We start from the raw sequence: 21,203 nt of genomic DNA, 5'->3' as shown, positions 1-21,203 counted from the left end.
TGGAGACACCCCCCGTGACACCCTGGTCCCTGGAGACATCCCCTGTGACACCCTGGTCCCTGGAGACACCCCCCGTGACACCCTGGTCCCTGGAGACACCCCCCGTGACACCCTGGTCTCTGGAGACATCCCCTGTGACACCCTGGTCCCTGGTGACATCCCTGACTGCAAATGGTCTAAATAAGGCAGTAAAAGTTGTCAGTCTCATCAAAGGAAGTGGAGTCAATAGCCGCGTGTTTGGACAACTTTGCGTCAACACGGGAGCTGATCAATCACACTATTGTATCATACACAAGTGAGGTGGTTTTCCAGAGGAAGAATTCGAACTGGGGGTTGATGAGCCAAGGACGCAGACTCATAATTTCCTTCTCGGGAGAAACAAACCACCGGGGGCAGAGGTGTTTAGTAGTGATGAGTAGGCAGTGAAGGTGCCATGTCTGGCAGACACTTCCTCAAAGCTGGGTGAACTTTAAGACGGGGGGGGAGGGGGGAAGGGGAGGGGGAATGTCTGGCAATGTCTTCAAGCAGACCCAAGATGATCTACAGCTTCTCCACATTTTCACTACACACTGAGGAAAGAAACAGGAAGGAAAAATGGGTGAAGAATTTGAGAAAACGAAGCTGGTCTTCAGTTTCTCAGCGAGTTTTAAACAGTATTTTCCACAAGAGAAGAATGTATATATGAAAACAAAACACTGGATGAAAGACCCATTTACCACCTCAGAGTGTGATGCACTTCAGACGTGATCAGGAAGATCAGTAAACCCATCTTACATGTGACAGTTCATCAAGAGTCAGGCACAAGACATCACTCAGGGTATATACAAGGAATATCCCAACTTGAGTAAAGAGAGTGTGTGGCAGCCACTTGTGTCAGGCTTGCGTCCCATCCCTAACAAAGCTCAAGACCAAACAGAGAGACCACCTTAACCCTACGGCCAATATGCGTGTGGCCTTATCCCCCCTCCCCCCCAGAGCCGGACTGGCCCGGGATTACAGCCACCGAACACGCCCACCAAACTTTCCCAATAAGAAGCCCTAATTATGTATCCACAACTTTACTTTCTGCATGTTATTAATATAAATTTGTGGTCATCTTACAAGTTTGAATTCTATCAGACTTCACCAAAATGCACATGTGAACATTTTACATATGACTGTATGTTGGAATGTACCTGGATTGTACCTGGATGGGGTTCCGAGAGGTCTTCTCACCAAGAGCAGCCCGAGGCCAGGCTTGACTTGTGAAAGCTTGGTCCACCAGGCTGTTGCTGACCTCCCTCTATCCAGGTTCGCTTATTATTTATTATTAACATCTTTATTGACAAAATTAATTACAATTTTGCCTAATCTGAGGATTTTGATAGTCTTATTAAAGTGAGGATAATGCTAGTATTCACTGTCACGCAGGACAGAGGGTCATACACAAGACAATAGGTCTAAACCTTTTGGCTTTTGCTTTTGTAGTGCATATGTGCTCCTACGGCCCACATATGCACTACAGCCTGTTTGATCCAGCACTTATTGCAGAAAAGTGCTCAGTATTTTCTAGAAAACGTCCACTTTTGTTCCGGCAATATTTCTTATGCTCGCTGGGAGGGTGTTGAACAACCGCGGACCTCTGATGTTTATACAGTGTTCTCTGATTGTGCCTATGGCACCTCTGTTCTTCACTGGTTCTATTCTGCATTTTCTTCCATATCGTTCACTCCAGTACGTTGTTATTTTACTGTGTAGATTTGGTACCTGACCCTCCAGTATCTTCCATGTGTATATTATTTGGTATCTCTCATCTCCTTTCTAGTGAGTACATTTGGAGAGCTTTGAGAAGATCCCAATAATTTAGGTGTTTTATCTCGTCTATGCGTGCCGTATATGTTCTCTGTATTCCCTCTATTTCAGCAATCTCTCCTGCTCTGAAGGGGAAAGTGAGTACTAAGCAGTATTCGAGACGGGACAACACAAGTGACTTGAAGAGTACAACCATTGTGATGGGATCCCTGGATATGAAAGTTCTCGTAATCCATCCGATCATTTTTCTGTCTGACGCAATATTTGCTTGGTTATGCTCCCTAAACGTTAGGTCGTCAGACATCATTATTCCCAAATCCTTGACATGCTGCTTTCCTACTATGGGCAGATTTGATTGTGTTTTGTACCCTGTATTATGTTTAAGGTTCTCATTTTTGCCGTACCTCAGTACCTGGAATTTATCACTGTTAAACATCATGTTATTTTCCGTTACCCAATCGAAGACTTTATTAATATGTAGTGACTATGAGAATAAGGAACAGCAGTGGTGCAAGGACTGTACCTTGAGGTGCAGAGCTTTTAACTGTGCTCGGACTTGATTTTATTTTGCCTTTGTGAATGCTACACAAAGGCACGGAATGCTGCTTTTGTGCTGCATTCCGTGCCATTGTGTAGCGTTCCGTGCCTTTGTGCAGCGTTCCGTGCCTTTGTGCAGCGTTCCGTGCCATTGTGTGGCGTTCCGTGCCTTTGTGCAGCGTTCCGTGCCTTTGTGCAGCGTTCCGTGCCTTTGTGTAGCGTTCCGTGCCTTTGTGCAGCATTCCGTGCCTTTATGTAGCGTTCCGTGCTTTTGTGCAGCGTTCCGTGGCTTTTATGAAGTGTTCGTGCCTTTGTGTAGCGTTCCGTGCCTTTGTGTAGCGTTCCGTGCCTTTGTGTAGCGCTCCGTGCCTTTGTGTAGCGATCCGTGCCTTCCTGTAGCGTTCCGTGCCTTCCTGTAGCGTTCCGTGCCTTCCTGTAGCGTTCCGTGCCTTCCTGTAGCGCTCCGTGCCTTCCTGTAGCGATCCGTGCCTTCCTGTAGCGCTCCGTGCCTTCCTGTAGCGATCCGTGCCTTCCTGTAGCGTTCCGTGCCTTCCTGTAGCGTTCCGTGCCTTCCTGTAGCGATCCGTGCCTTCCTGTAGCGTTCCGTGCCTTCCTGTAGCGCTCCGTGCCTTCCTGTAGCGATCCGTGCCTTCCTGTAGCGCTCCGTGCCTTCCTGTAGCGATCCGTGCCTTCCTGTAGCGCTCCGTGCCTTCCTGTAGCGATCCGTGCCTTCCTGTAGCGTTCCGTGCCTGTCACATGTCTGGGTGCCAATGTCTACATGTTGACCCAACACGACATTTTCCTCTCCCAAGTATATTTAGACAGTTTACGGGATGAGGGAAGCTGCATGGTGATCCCTTGTCACAGTATTATGTCGGTAAATGCCCTTTGCAAATGTCTTTTTGGACTGTCTGTTGTGGTCTGTTGTAGTGTCTGTACCTATCGAGCGGTCAATGCTGTCTGTTGCTCTTTCCTGTCTGCTATCATTTTTATCCTGGTAAACTGAATCACAGTTTACAGCTTCCAGAATTACTTCCTCGGTTATACCCCTTGTTGACAGCCATGGCTCCAGCACCAGTATTATTTGCTTCTCTCCGTAGATGGTTGGTAGACATTCTTACCTCACTCCGTAGATGGTGGTAGACATTCTTACCTCACTCCGTAGATGGTTGGTAGACATTCTTCCCTCGCTCCCTAGATGGTTGGTAGACATTCTTACCTCGCTCCCTAGATGGTTGGTAGACATTCTTACCTCACTCCGTAGATGGTGGTAGACATTCTTACCTCACTCCGTAAATGGTTGGTAGACATTCTTCCCTCGCTCCCTAGATGGTTGGTAGACATTCTTACCTCGCTCCCTAGATGGTTGGTAGACATTCTTCCCTCACTCCCTAGATGGTGGTAGACATTCTTCCCTCACTCCCTAGATGGTGGTAGACATTCTTCCCTCACTCCCTAGATGGCTGGTAGACATTCTTACCTCGCTCCGTAGATGGTTGGTAGACATTCTTACCTCGCTCCGTAGATGGTTGGTAGACATTCTTACCTCGCTCCGTAGATGGTTGGTAGACATTCTTACCTCGCTCCCTAGATGGTTGGTAGACATTCTTACCTCACTCCGTAGATGGTTGGTAGACATTCTTACCTCGCTCCGTAGATGGTTGGTAGACATTCTTCCCTCACTCCCTAGATGGCTGGTAGACATTCTTCCCTCACTCCCTAGATGGTGGTAGACATTCTTCCCTCACTCCCTAGATGGCTGGTAGACATTCTTACCTCGCTCCGTAGATGGTTGGTAGACATTCTTACCTCACTCCGTAGATGGTTGGTAGACATTCTTACCTCACTCCTTAGATGGTTGGTACACATTCTTCCCTCACTCCGTAGATGCTTGGTAGACATTCTTCCCTCACTCCCTAGATGGTGGTAGACATTCTTCCCTCACTCCCTAGATGGTGGTAGACATTCTTCCCTCACTCCCTAGATGGTGGTAGACATTCTTCCCTCACTCCCTAGATGGCTGGTAGACATTCTTACCTCACTCCCTAGATGGCTGGTAGACATTCTTCCCTCACTCCCTAGATGGCTGGTAGACATTCTTCCCTCACTCCCTAGATGGCTGGTAGACATTCTTCCCTCACTCCCTAGATGGCTGGTAGACATTCTTACCTCACTCCCTAGATGGCTGGTAGACATTCTTCCCTCACTCCCTAGATGGCTGGTAGACATTCTTACCTCACTCCCTAGATGGCTGGTAGACATTCTTACCTCACTCCGTAGATGGTTGGTAGACATTCTTCCCTCACTCCCTAGATGGTGGTAGACATTCTTCCCTCACTCCCTAGATGGCTGGTAGACATTCTTACCTCACTCCCTAGATGGCTGGTAGACATTCTTACCTCACTCCTTAGATGGCTGGTAGACATTCTTCCCTCACTCCCTAGATGGTGGTAGACATTCTTCCCTCACTCCCTAGATGGTGGTAGACATTCTTCCCTCACTCCCTAGATGGTTGGTAGACATTCTTCCCTCACTCCCTAGATGGCTGGTAGACATTCAGTGAGGGAAATTTTCGGGTCATGGCATGTAGGAGTTGTTTGAATATATTGGAGACTGTGAAAACATTGTTGCATACCCAGGGGAGCCGGTCGGCCGAGCGGACAGCACGCTGGACTTGTGATCCTATGGTCCCGGGTTCGATCCCAGGCGCCGGCGAGAAACAATTTTCAGAGTTTCTTTCACCCTATGCCCCTGCTACCTAGCAGTAAAATAGGTACCTTGGTGTTAGTCAGCTGTCACGGGCTGCTTCCTGGGGGTGGAGGCCTGGTCGAGGACCGGACCGCGGGGCCATTAATCCCCGTAAGCTACACAAGGCAGGTGTGTGAGAGGTGGTGGTCGTACTATGCACGTGTAGGTCATATATAAGACTGGGTCGTGAGGTTAGTACAGGAAATTTAATCTGGGTCACTGAAAAGTTTGAAGAACTCTGCTCCAGGGAGCAGGGAGCTGGAGCTTGAGAGACTGGGACACAAGAGCTGAAGGTCAACCTCAGACACCGACGGGTGTATCAGGAGGAAGAGAGCATCATGTGGAGTGTACTAGAGAGTGTGGCGTGGGTGTAGTGGAGGAGTGAGGCCGGCCCCCAGTAATGTGCTTCAGGAGCCGGGTTAAAGTGGATGTGCCGCCTCAAATATACACGCCGTCAACTCTTGCTATTTCCCACCTACGCCGGAGGCGGTGAAGGTCGCGTTAGTCGGTGTTGTGACGAGGACTGTGCTGGGGGAGCTGTGTACGCCAGTGATGGTCTGCACGCTCCCACTCCCGCCCTCTCACACCAACACTTCTCTCTCTGTGTGTGTGTACGCCGTCCTCTCCCATACTGTCAGGCTCCAGCTTCAGCTGTTGGGGCTTGGCTGCTGTAACACTTGCCTCGGCCTGTGCTGGCTTCTTGTACTATCTTTGTTTGAAGCTATATATGTAATTACCCTTATCTACCTTCTCTCCTCATTTCCAACTCATTACCACTATCACATCTTTCCCCTCACTGTCACTCAATGATTGTCATTGGTTAGATAGTTCCTTGTCCCCGGGAGCACCTTCCCTGCTGCTCCCGCCTCCATCTCCACATCATATGTAGAGTCTTGTGGGAACTGTGCCAAAGACTTTCTGACAGTTCACAAATATGCAGTCTGCCCACCCTTTTCTATCTTGTCAGATTTAATTTGCTCGATCATAATTCTGTGAGGTTTGTGAGGCAAGATTTACCATCCCTGAGCCCATCCTGCATGACCTGCTAGCCTCTGACTCGAGATCTTCTCTATCACCTTCTTCTAGATTGACACAATATTAGCTGGCTTCTAACTTTCTGGCAGGTCTCATATTTCCAATGGTTTATTTTGCAGCAGAGAAAGACGCCAGAGCAAAGCTTCTTTTCTTTATTTTTAATATCCATGTTGAGATTGTGTCTGGTGCTGCAGCCTTGATCAGCCAAGCTCGAGCAGATGCATCCTGGCCTCATCTCTCGCAGTAGTCGCAAAGCTCTTCACTGCCACTACCTTTGATACCTACCCACTCACTTTAAATAATTTCCTTTGCACTATTGTGAAGACCTCCTGGAATCTTTTGTTGAATTCCTCACACACCTCCCTGTCATTCTCTATAATTGTCTTATTCCCTAGCATCGGTTTCATCACTTGTTCCTTAACTGTCGTGTTTTTCTTGACATGGATGTTAAGCTACTTGGGTTAAGTCTTTGCTTTGACTGCTGTGTGGTCTTCAAACTAACTCTCTGCCTCTCTCTCTTTACTCTCAGGTGTATATTGGTGGACCTTCAGCACCTCCCGCTGCTCTCTGCCATTGTGTAGTTACTGCACTCCATTGTTTTCACTTGCTTCTCTTCCTTATAATCTTGGTTATACCATGGGTTAATCCTGGGTCGATAACTGTTCCATCTTTACACGGACGAACGTGTTGACTGCCTCCTCACACTGTTGGATAGACCAACTCATGAAGTCTTGTGCGAGCATTTGTGTGAGCTCTGTTGTGCCTGGTGTTCTCTCCCAGCTTTGTAGCCGGCGGTATCTTCCAGATACCGGCTGAGGCTGTGTTACACTGTAACACCCTATTAATGTAACCAAACGTAATGAAATCTAACCTAACGAAACCTTAACCTAACCTAACCATGGATAGAGAAGATAGTAGCACTAATTAAGCACTCGTGGCCAATCCATTCCCTTGAGTGAATCCCTGAGGACAGGTTGAAGATGTGATAGCAAACACAGAGCCAGTGAAGCGACGAGGTGCCATAGACACACTCAGAGAACACTGTATGAACATCAGAGGTCACCGTTCTCAATCTCCATTCCTGGAATTGATGACCTTGGTGTGTGAGAGTGCGTGTTTCCTCACCTAGATGTGGTGCAGGGTCGAGCTCGGCCCACAGCCCCACCTAAGCATGCTCTGTGATACAAGCACTACTCATCCCTGAGCATGCTCTGTGATACAAGCACTACTCATCTCTCACGCTTTTATCATATTTACATTACTAATTTTGAATGGAATTACCATCAACGACTTCTAGGTCTAACTTGCTCCACTTATTGACAGCTCTGATACTAAAAATTTCTTCTTGATGTCACTGATTCATTGGCGTCTCCAATTACCATTCATGATCCCCTCCTTCTGCTGTCCTCAGCTTTGAACAACGCTGCTTTGTCTATTTTGTCAATTTACCTTAAAATCTTGTATGTTATTATCATGTCCCCTCCTATTTCTTTTCCTCCAGTGTAGTAAGGTCCACTTCTCTCTTAAGTCTTTCCTCATAGGTCAATCCTTTCAATTCCGGAACAAGTCTCGTTGCATATCTTTGTATCTTTCTAGTTCCTCTTTGTACTTTTCCAGGTGTAACAAACTAAGTTTGCTGTGGAAATTATCTATTCTACATTCTCAGTGATAGGCATTACATTGGTGGACGGGGGCTTGGGGAGTTGCAGTCACACGAGAGTTACTATGTGAGTGGCCAGACGGGGGCTTGGAGAGTTGCAGTCACACGAGAGTTACTATGTGAGTGGCCAGACGGGGGCTTGGAGAGTTGCAGTCACACGAGAGTTACTATGTGAGTGGCCAGACGGGGGCTTGGAGAGTTGCAGTCACACGAGAGTTACTATGTGAGTGGCCAGAAAGGCTCATATCCCCCAGGGATTACATTGGTGGACGGGGGCTTGGAGAGTTGCAGTCACACGAGAGTTACTATGTGAGTGGCCAGAAAGGCTCATATCCCCCAGGGATTAAAGTGATCAACACGTTTACAATACAAGATGGCCGTCTCCTTTGTTTTAATGCAACAAGTAACGAATATTTCAGCAGTCACAGTAATTACAATTATAACTAATCTGGTTTAAGCATGTATGTTAAGTTACATGTTTGTAGAGTAAAAGACCAAGGTTTGTAGTCTGCTACAGAGAAAGTAACGTCAGTAGGGAGGGTACTAGTTCGTCGAGCGGAGTACTCGACCCCACCTGGGTCAAGGGTAAGGCGTCACACACACCACAACTTACATATTCATTAATTCACAAAGTACAAAATTCAGATCACTTGCCAATATTGTAATTGGATATCACTTTTTGAAAGATGCTTAACAGAGTTACCATCAGTTTCAATAAGTTTAAAAAACGATTCTTCGCGGCGGGGATCGTATTCCAGGGACCTGCCCGAAATGCTACGCGTACTAGTGGCTCTACAAGAATGTAACAACTCTTGTATATATCTCAAAAAAAAAAAAAAAGCATTTAACTATCTGAGTTGGCTAGTAAATAACATTAGTGTGATCAGTTAACCCTGCCCTGTAAGTGATAACTAGGCTGAGGAATACTAGGACAGCTGTCTCGGCTTGAGAGACGAGTAGAAAAAGTCAGTGTGGTTTTGAGGAGCAGACGGGAGACATCTCCCGTCACGCGGGGTGCAGGCGCACCTCCACAGATCTCCAGTATCAGCTCTTGATACTGGTAATGGCTCAAAAGGGCCACCACTTACGGGCTAGTCATGCCCGTGCCACCTTTTGGGTGGCTTAATCTTTATCAATCAATCTTGATTAGCAGCTCTCGGAGGTCAACCATTCTCACCTCCAGAGCCCAGAAACACCAGCGGCTGGTCTTCTTAGATTAAGGTAAAAGTCGTTGTGAAGTTTAGTAGAGTCAAATCACGCTCCGCGCCTCAGGGCCTCCGTGCCTCAGTGCCTCAGGGCCTCCGTGCCTCAGGGCCTCCGTGCCTCAGGGCCTCCGTGCCTCAGGGCCTCAGTGCCTCAGGGCCTCCGTGCCTCAGGGCCTCCGTGCCTCAGGGCCTCAGTGCCTCAGGGCCTCCGTGCCTCAGGGCCTCCGTGCCTCAGTGCCTCCGTGCCTCAGGGCCTCCGTGCCTCAGGGCCTCCGTGCCTCAGTGCCTCAGGGCCTCCGTGCCTCAGTGCCTCAGGGCCTCCGTGCCTCAGTGCCTCAGGGCCTCCGTGCCTCAGTGCCTCCGTGCCTCAGGGCCTCCGTGCCTCAGTGCCTCAGGGCCTCCGTGCCTCAGTGCCTCCGTGCCTCAGGGCCTCCGTGCCTCCGTGCCTCCGTGCCTCAGGGCCTCAGGGCCTCCGTGCCTCAGTGCCTCAGGGCCTCCGTGCCTCAGTGCCTCAGGGCCTCCGTGCCTCCGTGCCTCAGGGCCTCCGTGCCTCCGTGCCTCAGGGCCTCCGTGCCTCAGTGCCTCAGGGCCTCCGTGCCTCAGGGCCTCCGTGCCTCAGTGCCTCCGTGCCTCAGGGCCTCCGTGCCTCAGGGCCTCAGGGCCTCCGTGCCTCAGTGCCTCAGGGCCTCAGTGCCTCAGTGCCTCAGGGCCTCCGTGCCTCCGTGCCTCCGTGCCTCAGGGCCTCCGTGCCTCCGTGCCTCAGTGCCTCAGGGCCTCCGTGCCTCAGTGCCTCAGGGCCTCCGTGCCTCAGTGCTTCAGGGCCTCCGTGCCTCAGTGCCTCAGGGCCTCCGTGCCTCAGTGCCTCAGGGCCTCCGTGCCTCAGTGCCTCAGGGCCTCCGTGCCTCAGTGCCTCAGGGCCTCCGTGCCTCAGTGCCTCCGTGCCTCAGGGCCTCCGTGCCTCAGTGCCTCAGGGCCTCCGTGCCTCCGTGCCTCAGGGCCTCCGTGCCTCAGGGCCTCCGTGCCTCCGTGCCTCAGGGCCTCCGTGCCTCAGTGCCTCAGGGCCTCCGTGCCTCAGTGCCTCAGGGCCTCCGTGCCTCCGGGCCTCAGGGCCTCCGTGCCTCAGGGCCTCAGGGCCTCCGTGCCTCAGTGCCTCAGGGCCTCCGTGCCTCAGGGCCTCCGTGCCTCAGTGCCTCCGTGCCTCAGGGCCTCCGTGCCTCAGGGCCTCCGTGCCTCCGTGCCTCAGTGCCTCAGGGCCTCCGTGCCTCAGTGCCTCAGGGCCTCCGTGCCTCCGTGCCTCAGGGCCTCAGGGCCTCAGGGCCTCAGTGCCTCAGGGCCTCCGTGCCTCCGTGCCTCAGGGCCTCCGTGCCTCAGGGCCTCCGTGCCTCAGGGCCTCCGTGCCTCAGGGCCTCCGTGCCTCAGTGCCTCAGGGCCTCCGTGCCTCAGTGCCTCAGGGCCTCCGTGCCTCAGTGCCTCAGGGCCTCCGTGCCTCAGTGCCTCCGTGCCTCAGGGCCTCAGGGCCTCCGTGCCTCAGTGCCTCCGTGCCTCAGTGCCTCAGTGCCTCCGTGCCTCATTGCCTCAGTGCCTCCGTGCCTCCGTGCCTCAGTGCCTCAGGGCCTCCGTGCCTCAGTGCCTCCGTGCCTCAGGGCCTCCGTGCCTCAGTGCCTCAGGGCCTCCGTGCCTCAGTGCCTCAGTGCCTCAGGGCCTCCGTGCCTCAGGGCCTCCGTGCCTCCGTGCCTCAGGGCCTCAGGGCCTCAGGGCCTCCGTGCCTCCGTGCCTCAGGGCCTCCGTGCCTCAGGGCCTCCGTGCCTCAGGGCCTCCGTGCCTCCGTGCCTCAGTGCCTCCGTGCCTCCGTGCCTCAGGGCCTCCGTGCCTCAGTGCCTCAGGGCCTCCGTGCCTCAGTGCCTCCGTGCCTCAGGGCCTCCGTGCCTCAGTGCCTCCGTGCCTCAGTGCCTCAGTGCCTCCGTGCCTCATTGCCTCAGTGCCTCCGTGCCTCCGTGCCTCAGTGCCTCAGGGCCTCCGTGCCTCAGTGCCTCCGTGCCTCAGGGCCTCCGTGCCTCAGTGCCTCAGGGCCTCCGTGCCTCAGTGCCTCAGTGCCTCAGGGCCTCCGTGCCTCAGTGCCTCCGTGCCTCTGTGCCTCAGTGCCTCAGTGCCTCAGGGCCTCCGTGCCTCAGTGCCTCAGGGCCTCCGTGCCTCAGTGCCTCCGTGCCTCAGTGCCTCAGGGCCTCCGTGCCTCAGTGCCTCAGGGCCTCCGTGCCTCCGTGCCTCCGTGCCTCAGGGCCTCCGTGCCTCAGTGCCTCAGTGCCTCAGTGCCTCAGGGCCTCAGGGCCTCAGTGCCTCAGTGCCTCAGTGCCTCAGTGCCTCAGTGCCTCCGTGCCTCCGTGCCTCAGGGCCTCCGTGCCTCAGGGCCTCAGTAGGAAAATAGGTCATTTAGGGAGTGTTAAGTTTTTACGGAGTGATTTTTATTAGTTACTTTTTATAGTTTTGTTAATAAACGTTGTTTATAATATTTAGTATCAGTGAGTGTTCCATTATTACATTAATATATGACTGTCTTCACCGGGGTCTGGAGGAGCCTGCTGTGTTGGGCTGAGCCGAGGCTGAGTGGCAGCCAGGCTAGTCCACGTCATTATCTGATATATTCCCTTGTTTGCAAGCTAATTACCGCACTTAACGTAAGTAATACCTCCAGTTCCACGAAATTGGGGATAACCTACCCCAAGGGTTAATAGTTAATTAATTGGCCCAAACCCCGATTAATTAATCTGAATTGTGTGGGTTTGGTGGCGGCGGCGTCAAAAGATCCATTGAGTTGGCTAGAGAGCCTCGTGTCGACGTCACGCGGCTGTTGAACCTTAGACGATCGAACGTGTAAGACCACGTGGCCTGGGACTCAGCTGAGAGTTAGCTCTAGGGTCTTGGAATTAAGTTTATTTACGGGACATTAAAGGACGAGAGAGAGTCTAAACCCCGTCCCGTGTTACACAGGTGAGGGTTCCATGCTGGTGCTGCATACTCCAGAGTGGGTCTGACCATCGCTGTACAAGGGGGGCCCAGGAAGCTCCCCCCCTTGAGGTAAGGGTTCCATGCTGGTGCTGCATACTCCAGAGTGGGTCTGACCATCGCTGTACAAGGGGGGCCCAGGAAGCTCCCCCCCTTGAGGTAAGGGTTCCATGCTGGTGCTGCATACTCCAGAGTGGGTCTGACCATCGCTGTACAAGGGGGGCCCAGGAAGCTCCCCCCCTTGAGGTAAGGGTTCCATGCTGGTGCTGCATACTCCACAGTGGGTCTGACCATCGCTGTACAAGGGGGCCCAGGAAGCCCCCCCCCCCCTTGAGGTAAGGGTTCCATGCTGGTGCTGCATACTCCAGAGTGGGTCTGACCATCGCTGTACAAGGGGGCCCAGGAAGCCCCCCCCCCTTGAGGTAAGGGTTCCATGCTGGTGCTGCATACTCCAGAGTGGGTCTGACCATCGCAGTACAAGGGGGGCCCAGGAAGCTCCCCCCCCCCCTTGAGGTAAGGGTTCCATGCTGGTGCTGCATACTCCAGAGTGGGTCTGACCATCGCTGTACAAGGGGGGCCCAGGAAGCTCCCCCCCCCCCCCTTGAGGTAAGGGTTCCATGCTGGTGCTGCATACTCCAGAGTGGGTCTGACCATCGCTGTACAAGGGGGGCCCAGGAAGCTCCCCCCCCCCCTTGAGGTAAGGGTTCCATGCTGGTGCTGCATACTCCAGAGTGGGTCTGACCATCGCTGTACAAGGGGGGCCCAGGAAGCTCCCCTCCCCCCTTGTGCCAGTGTCAGAAGGATCCCCGGATGTTGGGGAGTATGACTTACACAACTGTTGTTACTCTGCTAATGTGGGCTTCTGGCATCACCTTTGTCTGGGGTCATGTCCACTCTCAGGTCTGTCTTCCCTTCACCTTATGCTGCTGTTCACCTTTGTCTGGGGTCATGTCCACTCTCAGGTCTGTCTTCCCTTCACCTTATGCTGCTGTTCACCTTTGTCTGGGGTCATGTCCACTCTCAGGTCTGTCTTCCCTTCACCTTATGCTGCTGTTCACCTTTGTCTGGGGTCATGTCCACTCTCAGGTCTGTCTTCCCTTCACCTTATGCTGCTGTTCACCTTTGTCTGGGGTCATGTCCACTCTCAGGTCTGTCTCCTTTACTGATTTCCTCAACTGCTTTCTCCTTTACTGCTCTCATACACAACATACCCAACATGCTCTCATACACAACATACCCAACATACTCTCATACACAACATACCCAACATGCTCTCATACACAACATACCCAACATACTCTCATACACAACATACCCAACATGCTCTCATACACAACATACCCAACATGCTCTCATACACAACATACCCAACATGCTCTCATACACAACATACCCAACATGCTCCCAAACACAACATACCCAACATACTCTCATACACAACATACCCAACATGCTCTTATACACAACATACCCAACATGAATCTTAGTCCTGGCTTTGTTGCTGTTAACTCTTCCCTTCCACAGTGTACAAAGGTTGAGATTCTGTGACAAATTCTCGCTCAATCAACAGATTACAGAACCAACTAGGAACGAAAACACACTAGACTTGTTATTCACAAACAATGATGAACTAATCAGGGATATCACAATCTCAGATACTTCATACTCAGACCATAAGCTCATTGAAGTGCGAACTAGCATAAATAACGGTTGTAGGTCTAAGAGACCCAACAAGCGAGAAGGGGTATTCAATCAATTCAATTTCAACAATAAGAGGATTGACTGGGAAAAAATAAATGTAGACCTTGCAACCATTCAATGGGAGACGGTGTTAAGCGACAAAACTCCCACACAGGGAATAGCTCAACTGACAGCTGAAGCTTACAAGGTCTGCTTGAAGCACGTGCCTGTGAGGAGGGGCAGAAAGAGGACCACTCTAGAAAGAGAACGCAGACGACTGTACAGGAGAAGGAACAAAATAACGGAAATGCTTCGGCAGACACAACTATCACAAGCAAGGAAAATAAGCCTAAACAGGGAGATCGAAGAAATAGAACAAACGTTGAAGCGATCATATGAGTCTGAGGAAATGGAATTGGAACAGAAAGTTATACAAGAGATAAAGAAAAATCCAAAATATGTTTTCACATATGCAAAATCAAAATAAAAAACCTCGACCAGTATTGGACCATTAATTATAACTGAAGGTACGTACACAGAGGACAACAAAGAAATTAGTGAAATTCTAATTCAGTATGAGGCTATGTTTAGCACACCAATAAACAACATGAAAGTTGATGACCCAGACAGCTTCTTTATGACTGACATTCAAGCTGCAGATAATATAACGAATATTACCACAAACTCGGAAGACTTTGAAAGAGAAATTGACAATATGCCTATGCACTCAGCTCCTGGGCCTGACTCATGGAATTCAATATTCATAAAGAAATGTAAAGTACCAGTAGCGCGAGCACTCAGTGTAATATGGAGAAAGAGCCTGGATACAAGGGAGATACCAGCAGCACTTAAATCTGCAGATATAGCTCCTCTGCACAAGGGGGGGGGGGAGTAAAGCCTTGGCAAAAAATTATAGGCCAGTTGCACTAACATCACACATAATAAAAGTTTTTGAAAGAGTGATGAGGAATCAAATTTCTAGTTTTATGGAAAATAATGAGTTCACAAACTTTGCAATGTCATTCGACAAATGTGACCATGGAGTGATAGCACACAAAATGAGATCAATGGAATAACTGGCAAAGTAGGACGCTGGATACTCAATTTCCTGTTGAACAGAACACAAAGAGTAACAGTCAATCAGTTCAAATCAAGTCCAAGCGCAGTTAAAAGCTCTGTACCTCAAGGTACAGTCCTTGCACCATTGCTGTTCCATATTCTCATATCAGATATAGATAAAGATACAAGTCACAGCTTCGTGTCATCCTTTGCAGATGATACAAAAATTAGCATGAAAATTACTTCTGCTAAAGACATTGAAAAACTTCAAGCAGATATTAACAAAGTTTTCGACTGGGTAGCAGAAAATAACATGATGTTTAACAGTGATAAATTCCAGGTACTCAGGTACGGTAAAAATTAGAACCTTAAACATAATACAGGGTACAAAACACAATCGAATGTGTCCATAATAGGTAAACAGCATGTCAAGGATTTGGGAATAATGATGTCCGACGACCTAACGTTTAGGGAGCATAACCAAGCAAATATTGCGTCAGCCAGAAAAATGATAGGATGGATTACGAGAACCTTCAAATCCAGGGATCCCATCACAATGGTATACCTCCGCTCCAAGCAACAGCCTGGCGACCACAAGTCGACCCTGGCCTTGAGCTGGGTTTGGAGAGTAGGAGAACTCCCAGAACCCTATCCAGATACAGTATTGGGAGTGTTCGATCATGTGTAGTGTTCCATCTTTTGTTAAAAAGTAGGAGCTACTGGTTAACACAAAGGTTAAAAGTGCATCCAGACATTTTAGTTCAACGTTTCTCCTAAACGTTGAACCAACGCTTCTCCTTTTTTCTCGATGAAGGCTCGAGGAGTTTCTTAGACCTCTGTATGAAGACTACATCACGGGAGTAATTATATCCCTTTAGTCACTCAAGAAGACATATTAGGGTAGACTTTCCTTCTAGCCTCAAGCTGTTTCCTGATGCACCGTCGTGAACTTTATCCTGGTGTACTGGAGCAAAATTGTTACTACAGATACAGTATATATATTTAAGGAAAGTGAGTATTTTGAGTGTGTGGTCAGGGTGGTCGAACACTGAGAGTGCACGACGTCCATTTTCCAAAGTTGCTCACAGTCTTCGAGGAATCATGTTCGTTGAATGATTCATGCATGATGATGTCTGGCTGGTCACACTAATTATTCAGCCTTGTTCTTTTGTTGGCCTGACCTGGAGAATGTGTTCCAGGCTGGAATGGCACCCGACACTCTGCACGGTGTCCTGCCAGCTCTGGAGAGTGCCAGCCCTGGAGAGTGCCAGCCCTGGAGAGTGCCAGCCCTGGAGAGTGCCAGCCCTGGAGGTTGCCAGCCCTGGAGGGTGCCAGCCCTGGAGGGTGCCAGCCCTGGAGGGTGCCAGCCCTGGAGGGTGCCAGCCCTGGAGGGTGCCAGCCCTGGAGGCTGCCAGCCCTGGAGGCTGCCAGCCCTGGAGGGTGCCATCCCTGGAGGCTGCCAGCCCTGGAGGGTGCCAGCCCTGGAGGGTGCCAGCCCTGGAGGCTGCCAGCCCTGGAGGCTGCCAGCCCTGGAGGGTGCCAGCCCTGGAGGGTGCCAGCCCTGGAGGGTGCCAGCCCTGGAGGCTGCCAGCCCTGGAGGGTGCCAGCCCTGGAGGGTGCCAGCCCTGGAGGTTGCCAGCCCTGGAGGGTGCCAGCCCTGGAGGGTGCCAGCCCTGGAGGCTGCCAGCCCTGGAGGCTGCCAGCCCTGGAGGCTGCCAGCCCTGGAGGCTGCCAGCCCTGGAGGCTGCCAGCCCTGGAGGCTGCCAGCCCTGGAGGCTGCCAGCCCTGGAGGGTGCCAGCCCTGGAGGTTGCCAGCCCTGGAGGGTGCCAGCCCTGGAGGGTGCCAGCCCTGGAGGGTGCCATCCCAGAGGGTGCCATCCCAGAGCTCGGCTTTAAAGTCATAAATTCTTGACTATTGGCACTATTCTGGCGCTCCGTGTCAAGCTCTGGACGCTAGATAAGTAACTCCACAGTGCCAAGTGCCTCGGAGTATACCCAAGTGTATACCATGGTGTGATGTTCTGGTATACGTGCAGCTGGATATACTCGGGTGTATACCGTTGTGTGATGTACTGTCATTTGGGTTTACTCCAGCACTCACCTAGTTGTGCTTGCGAGGGTTGAGCTTCGGCTCTTTCATCCCGGCTCCCAACCGTCGATCAACTGGTGAACAGATAGCCTCAGTCTCAATAAGCTCAGATTCCTGAGCCTATTGGGCTCTTATCATACTTACATGTGAAAATGTGTATTTTCACACTGTGGAGGAGTCTGCCTCCACCACGTGACTGTCTAATGGATTCCATTCGTAACAAGGGGGGGGGGTGGATATCAAGGGGGTGGTGGATATCAAGGGGGGGTGGATATCAAGGGGGGGTGGATATCAAGGGGGTGGTGGATATCAAGGGGCGGTGGATATCAAGGGTGGTGGATATCAAGGGGGTGGTGGATATCAAGGGGGGGTGGTGGATATCAAGGGGGGTGGATATCATGGGGTTGGTGGATATCAAGGGGTTGGTGGATATCAAGGGGGTGGTGGATATCAAGGGGGTGGATATCAAGGGGGGGTGGATATCAAGGGTGGTGAATATCAAGGGGGTGGTGTATATCAAGGGGGGGTGGATATCAAGGGTAGTGAATATCAAGGGGGGTGGTGGATATCAAGGGGGGTGGATATCATGGGGTTGGTGGATATCAAGGGGTTGGTGGATATCAAGGGGGTGGTGGATATCAAGGGGGTGGATATCAAGGGGGGGTGGATATCAAGGGTGGTGAATATCAAGGGGGTGGTGTATATCAAGGGGGGGGTGGATATCAAGGGTGGTGAATATCAAGGGGGGTGGTGGATATCAAGGGGGGTGAGGATGTGTCAAAGAGGAGTGTCACCACAACACATGGCAGCTGTACTGGTATACTGGTCACCAACGGTTATACTTCACCATCAACATACCCGGGGGTTGTAAACCAAGTCACGACACAATCACACCAGGTGTTACTTTATGGCCGGACAATTAAGGAACAAATTACATATCACCAGAATATATTGCACGACACAAATACTTAACTAGAAAATAAAACACTAATGAGCTGATGACCATTGACACATATAACATTATTAAGAGGACAGGTATAATGACTCATTATCATACCAGACCCACCAGTCACCACCCCCAGCACATCACACACCAGTCACCACCCCAAGCACATGACACACCAGTCACCACCCCCAGCACATCACACACCAGTCACCACCCCAAGCACATCACACATCAGTCACCACCCCCAGCACATCACACACCAGTCACCACCCCCAGCACATCACTCATCAGTCACCACCCCCAGCACATTACTCATCAGTCATCACCCCAAGCACATTACACACCAGTCACCACCCCAAGCACATCACTCATCAGTCACCACACCAAGCACATCACACACCAGTCACCACCCCAAGCACATCACACACCAGTCACCACCCCAAGCACATCACACACCAGTCACCACCCCAAGCACATCACACACCAGTCACCACCCCAAGCACATCACACACCAGTCACCACCCCAAGCACATCACACACCAGTCACCACCCCAAGCACATCACACACCAGTCACCACCCCAAGCAAATCACACACCAGTCACCACCCCCAGCACATCACACACCAGTCACCACCCCAAGCACATCACACACCAGTCACCACCCCCAGCACATCACTCATCAGTCACCACCCCCAGCACATCACACACCAGTCACCACCCCCAGCACATCACACACCAGTCACCCAGGAGCTCCACTCCGTGACAGACTGTGAGGTAGGAACTCCCTCACAGACTGACTGGCTCCACTCACCAAGACCAATCACCAACCATGACTGCCAAACACTCTTAACTCACACACTTCACACTGAGATAATCTCTCACAAACACGTATAAAACATAAGTTTGTAATATTTTAAACAATCCGGAAAATAACTCAGTAATGATGAATTTCAGAAAGAGAAAATAATACATTATGTAACACAACGCATAATTGGCAACAGTGTCGTGCACATACAATATACAATACACTCTAATATACACTATGCTGTATATTAGAGTATGTTATGGTATAACATAACATAACTCTATGTAAATAAAAACACAACATGCAAATTGCAATATATATATATGCCAACTGAGGCGGGATGAATATAATATTATGCATATGTAATTATCAGTGAGAATCATGTAATTACCTGGTTAGTAACATGGATGTGACGAGGGGGTGCAGATGTAACAATGAGGGGGTGTAGATGTAACAATGAGGGGGTGTAGATGTAACAATGAGGGGGTGTAGATGTAACAATGAGGGGGTGCAGATGTAACAATGAGGGGGTGCAGATGTAACAATGAGGGGGTGTAGATGTAACAATGAGGGGGTGCAGATATAACAATGAGGGGGTGCAGATATAACAATGAGGGGGTGTAGATGTAACAATGAGGGGGTGTAGATGTAACAATGAGGGGGTGCAGATATAACAATGAGGGGGGTGTAGATGTAACAATGAGGGGGTGCAGACATACCAATGAGGGGGGTGTAGATGTAACAATGAGGGGGGCGCAGATGTAACAATGAGGGGGTGCAGATGTAACAATGAGGGGGGTGTGGATATAACAATGAGGGAGTGCAGATATAACAATGAGGGGTGCAGATATAACAATGAGGGGTGCAGATATAACAATGAGGGAGTGCAGATATAACAATGAGGGGTGCAGATATAACAATGAAGGGGTGCAGATATAACAATGAGGGGTGCAGATATAACAATGAGGGGGTGCAGATATAACAATGAGGGAGTATAGATATAACAATGAGGGAGTGCAGATATAACAATGAGGGGGTGCAGATATAACAATGAGGGGTGCAGATATAACAATGAGGGGGTGCAGATGTAACAATGAGGGAGTGTAGATATAACAATGAGGGAGTGCAGATATAACAATGAGGGGGTGCAGATGTAACAATGAGAGAGTGCAGATATAACAATGAGGGGGTGCAGATATAGCAATGAGGGGGTGCAGATGTAACAATGAGGGAGTGTAGATATAACAATGAGGGAGTGCAGATATAACAATGAGGGGGTGCAGATATAACAATGAGGGGGTGCAGATATAACAATGAGGGGGTGCAGATATAACAATGAGGGGGTGCAGATATAACAATGAGGGGGTGCAGATATAACAATGAGGGGGTGCAGATATAACAATGAGGGGGGTGCAGATATAACAATGAGGGGGTGCAGATATAACAATGAGGGGGTGCAGATATAACAATGAGGGGGTGCAGATATAACAATGAGGGGGTGCAGATATAACAATGAGGGGGTGCAGATATAACAATGAGGGGGTGCAGATATAACAATGAGGGGGGTGCAGATATAACAATGAGGGGGTGCAGATATAACAATGAGGGGGTGCAGATATAACAATGAGGGGGTGCAGATATAACAATGAGGGGGTGCAGATATAACAATGAGGGGGTGCAGATATAACAATGAGGGGTGCAGATATAACAATGAGGGGGTGCAGATATAACAATGAGGGGGTGCAGATATAACAATGAGGGGGTGCAGATATAACAATGAGGGAGTACAGATATAACAATGAGGGAGTACAGATATAACAATGAGGGGGTGCAGATATAACAATGAGGGGGTGCAGATATAACAATGAGGGAGTACAGATATAACAATGAGGGGGTGCAGATATAACAATGAGGGGGTGCAGATATAACAATGAGGGGGTGCAGATATAACAATGAGGGGGTGCAGATTGTGAGATTTGTCAATTTATTTTTGAACTCGGAAAGGACTGCCCGAGCCTGGGCGTTAAGTGCTAGAGCAGATTAAATACTTTAAAGCTGAAATAAATAACGGGTGGATCAACCGGCCGGGTTCCAAAACAATGGGGGCCCTTATCCACTAGGGCGCTGAGCTACTCGAGTGCATAGGGCAGTATTAAGGGAGCTCACCAGTTCTCACTCTAAATTTAATTTGATGTGTGCGGCTATGAATCAGGTTCGAATTCAGCAGCAAGCCTTTATTAACTACTCGCAAGAACAGTTCAATATGCAGGCGAGGAGTCACAATAACGTGGCTGAAGTATGTTGACCAGACCACACACTAGAAGGTGCAGGGACGACGACGACGTTTCGGTCCGTCTTGGACCATTCTCAAGTCGATTGTGTCAAGAATGGTCCAGGACGGACCGAAACGTCGTCGTCCCTTCATCATCTAGTGTGTGGTCTGGTCAACAACTGTTCAATATGTCGCAGTATGTGTGGGACAATAATATTGGAAGGTATTGACATAAAGTTTCTTTGACAACAATAACAATTTATTCATTAAGAACCAAATCTAATTCTAAACCAAACAATCTTAACGTTACGTTAATGTCCTTAAGTGACACATTAAAGTGAGCTTATCACACAGCAAGTTCAGCAAGAAGTCCTCT

The 21,203-nt window shown here is 50.2% G+C and overlaps 3 protein-coding genes across 3 annotated transcripts in view; 2 read left to right on the top strand and 1 right to left on the bottom strand.

Annotated features, from left to right (window-relative positions):
- Window positions 1-21,203, top strand: part of LOC123765891 (phosphatase and actin regulator 2) — a 568,756-nt gene that overhangs the window by 63,330 nt on the left and 484,223 nt on the right. The window lies entirely within an intron of this gene.
- LOC123765972 (fap1 adhesin-like) lies at window positions 8,231-11,442 on the top strand. Its single transcript, XM_069336907.1, has 2 exons — window positions 8,231-8,270; window positions 9,044-11,442. The coding sequence occupies exons 1-2, from the start codon at window positions 8,231-8,233 to the stop codon at window positions 11,440-11,442; spliced, it is 2,439 nt and encodes an 812-aa protein (XP_069193008.1).
- On the bottom strand, window positions 15,862-16,593 carry LOC138371869 (uncharacterized). The gene has a single exon (XM_069336906.1). It carries the CDS (start codon window positions 16,591-16,593, stop codon window positions 15,862-15,864), a length of 732 nt encoding a protein of 243 aa, XP_069193007.1.

This window comes from Procambarus clarkii, chromosome 37 (assembly GCF_040958095.1).
Source record: "Procambarus clarkii isolate CNS0578487 chromosome 37, FALCON_Pclarkii_2.0, whole genome shotgun sequence".
Taxonomy (NCBI): Eukaryota; Metazoa; Arthropoda; class Malacostraca; order Decapoda; family Cambaridae; genus Procambarus; species Procambarus clarkii.
Note: the sequence above shows the minus strand (reverse complement) of the source record. Positions and strands in the feature narration are given on the sequence as shown.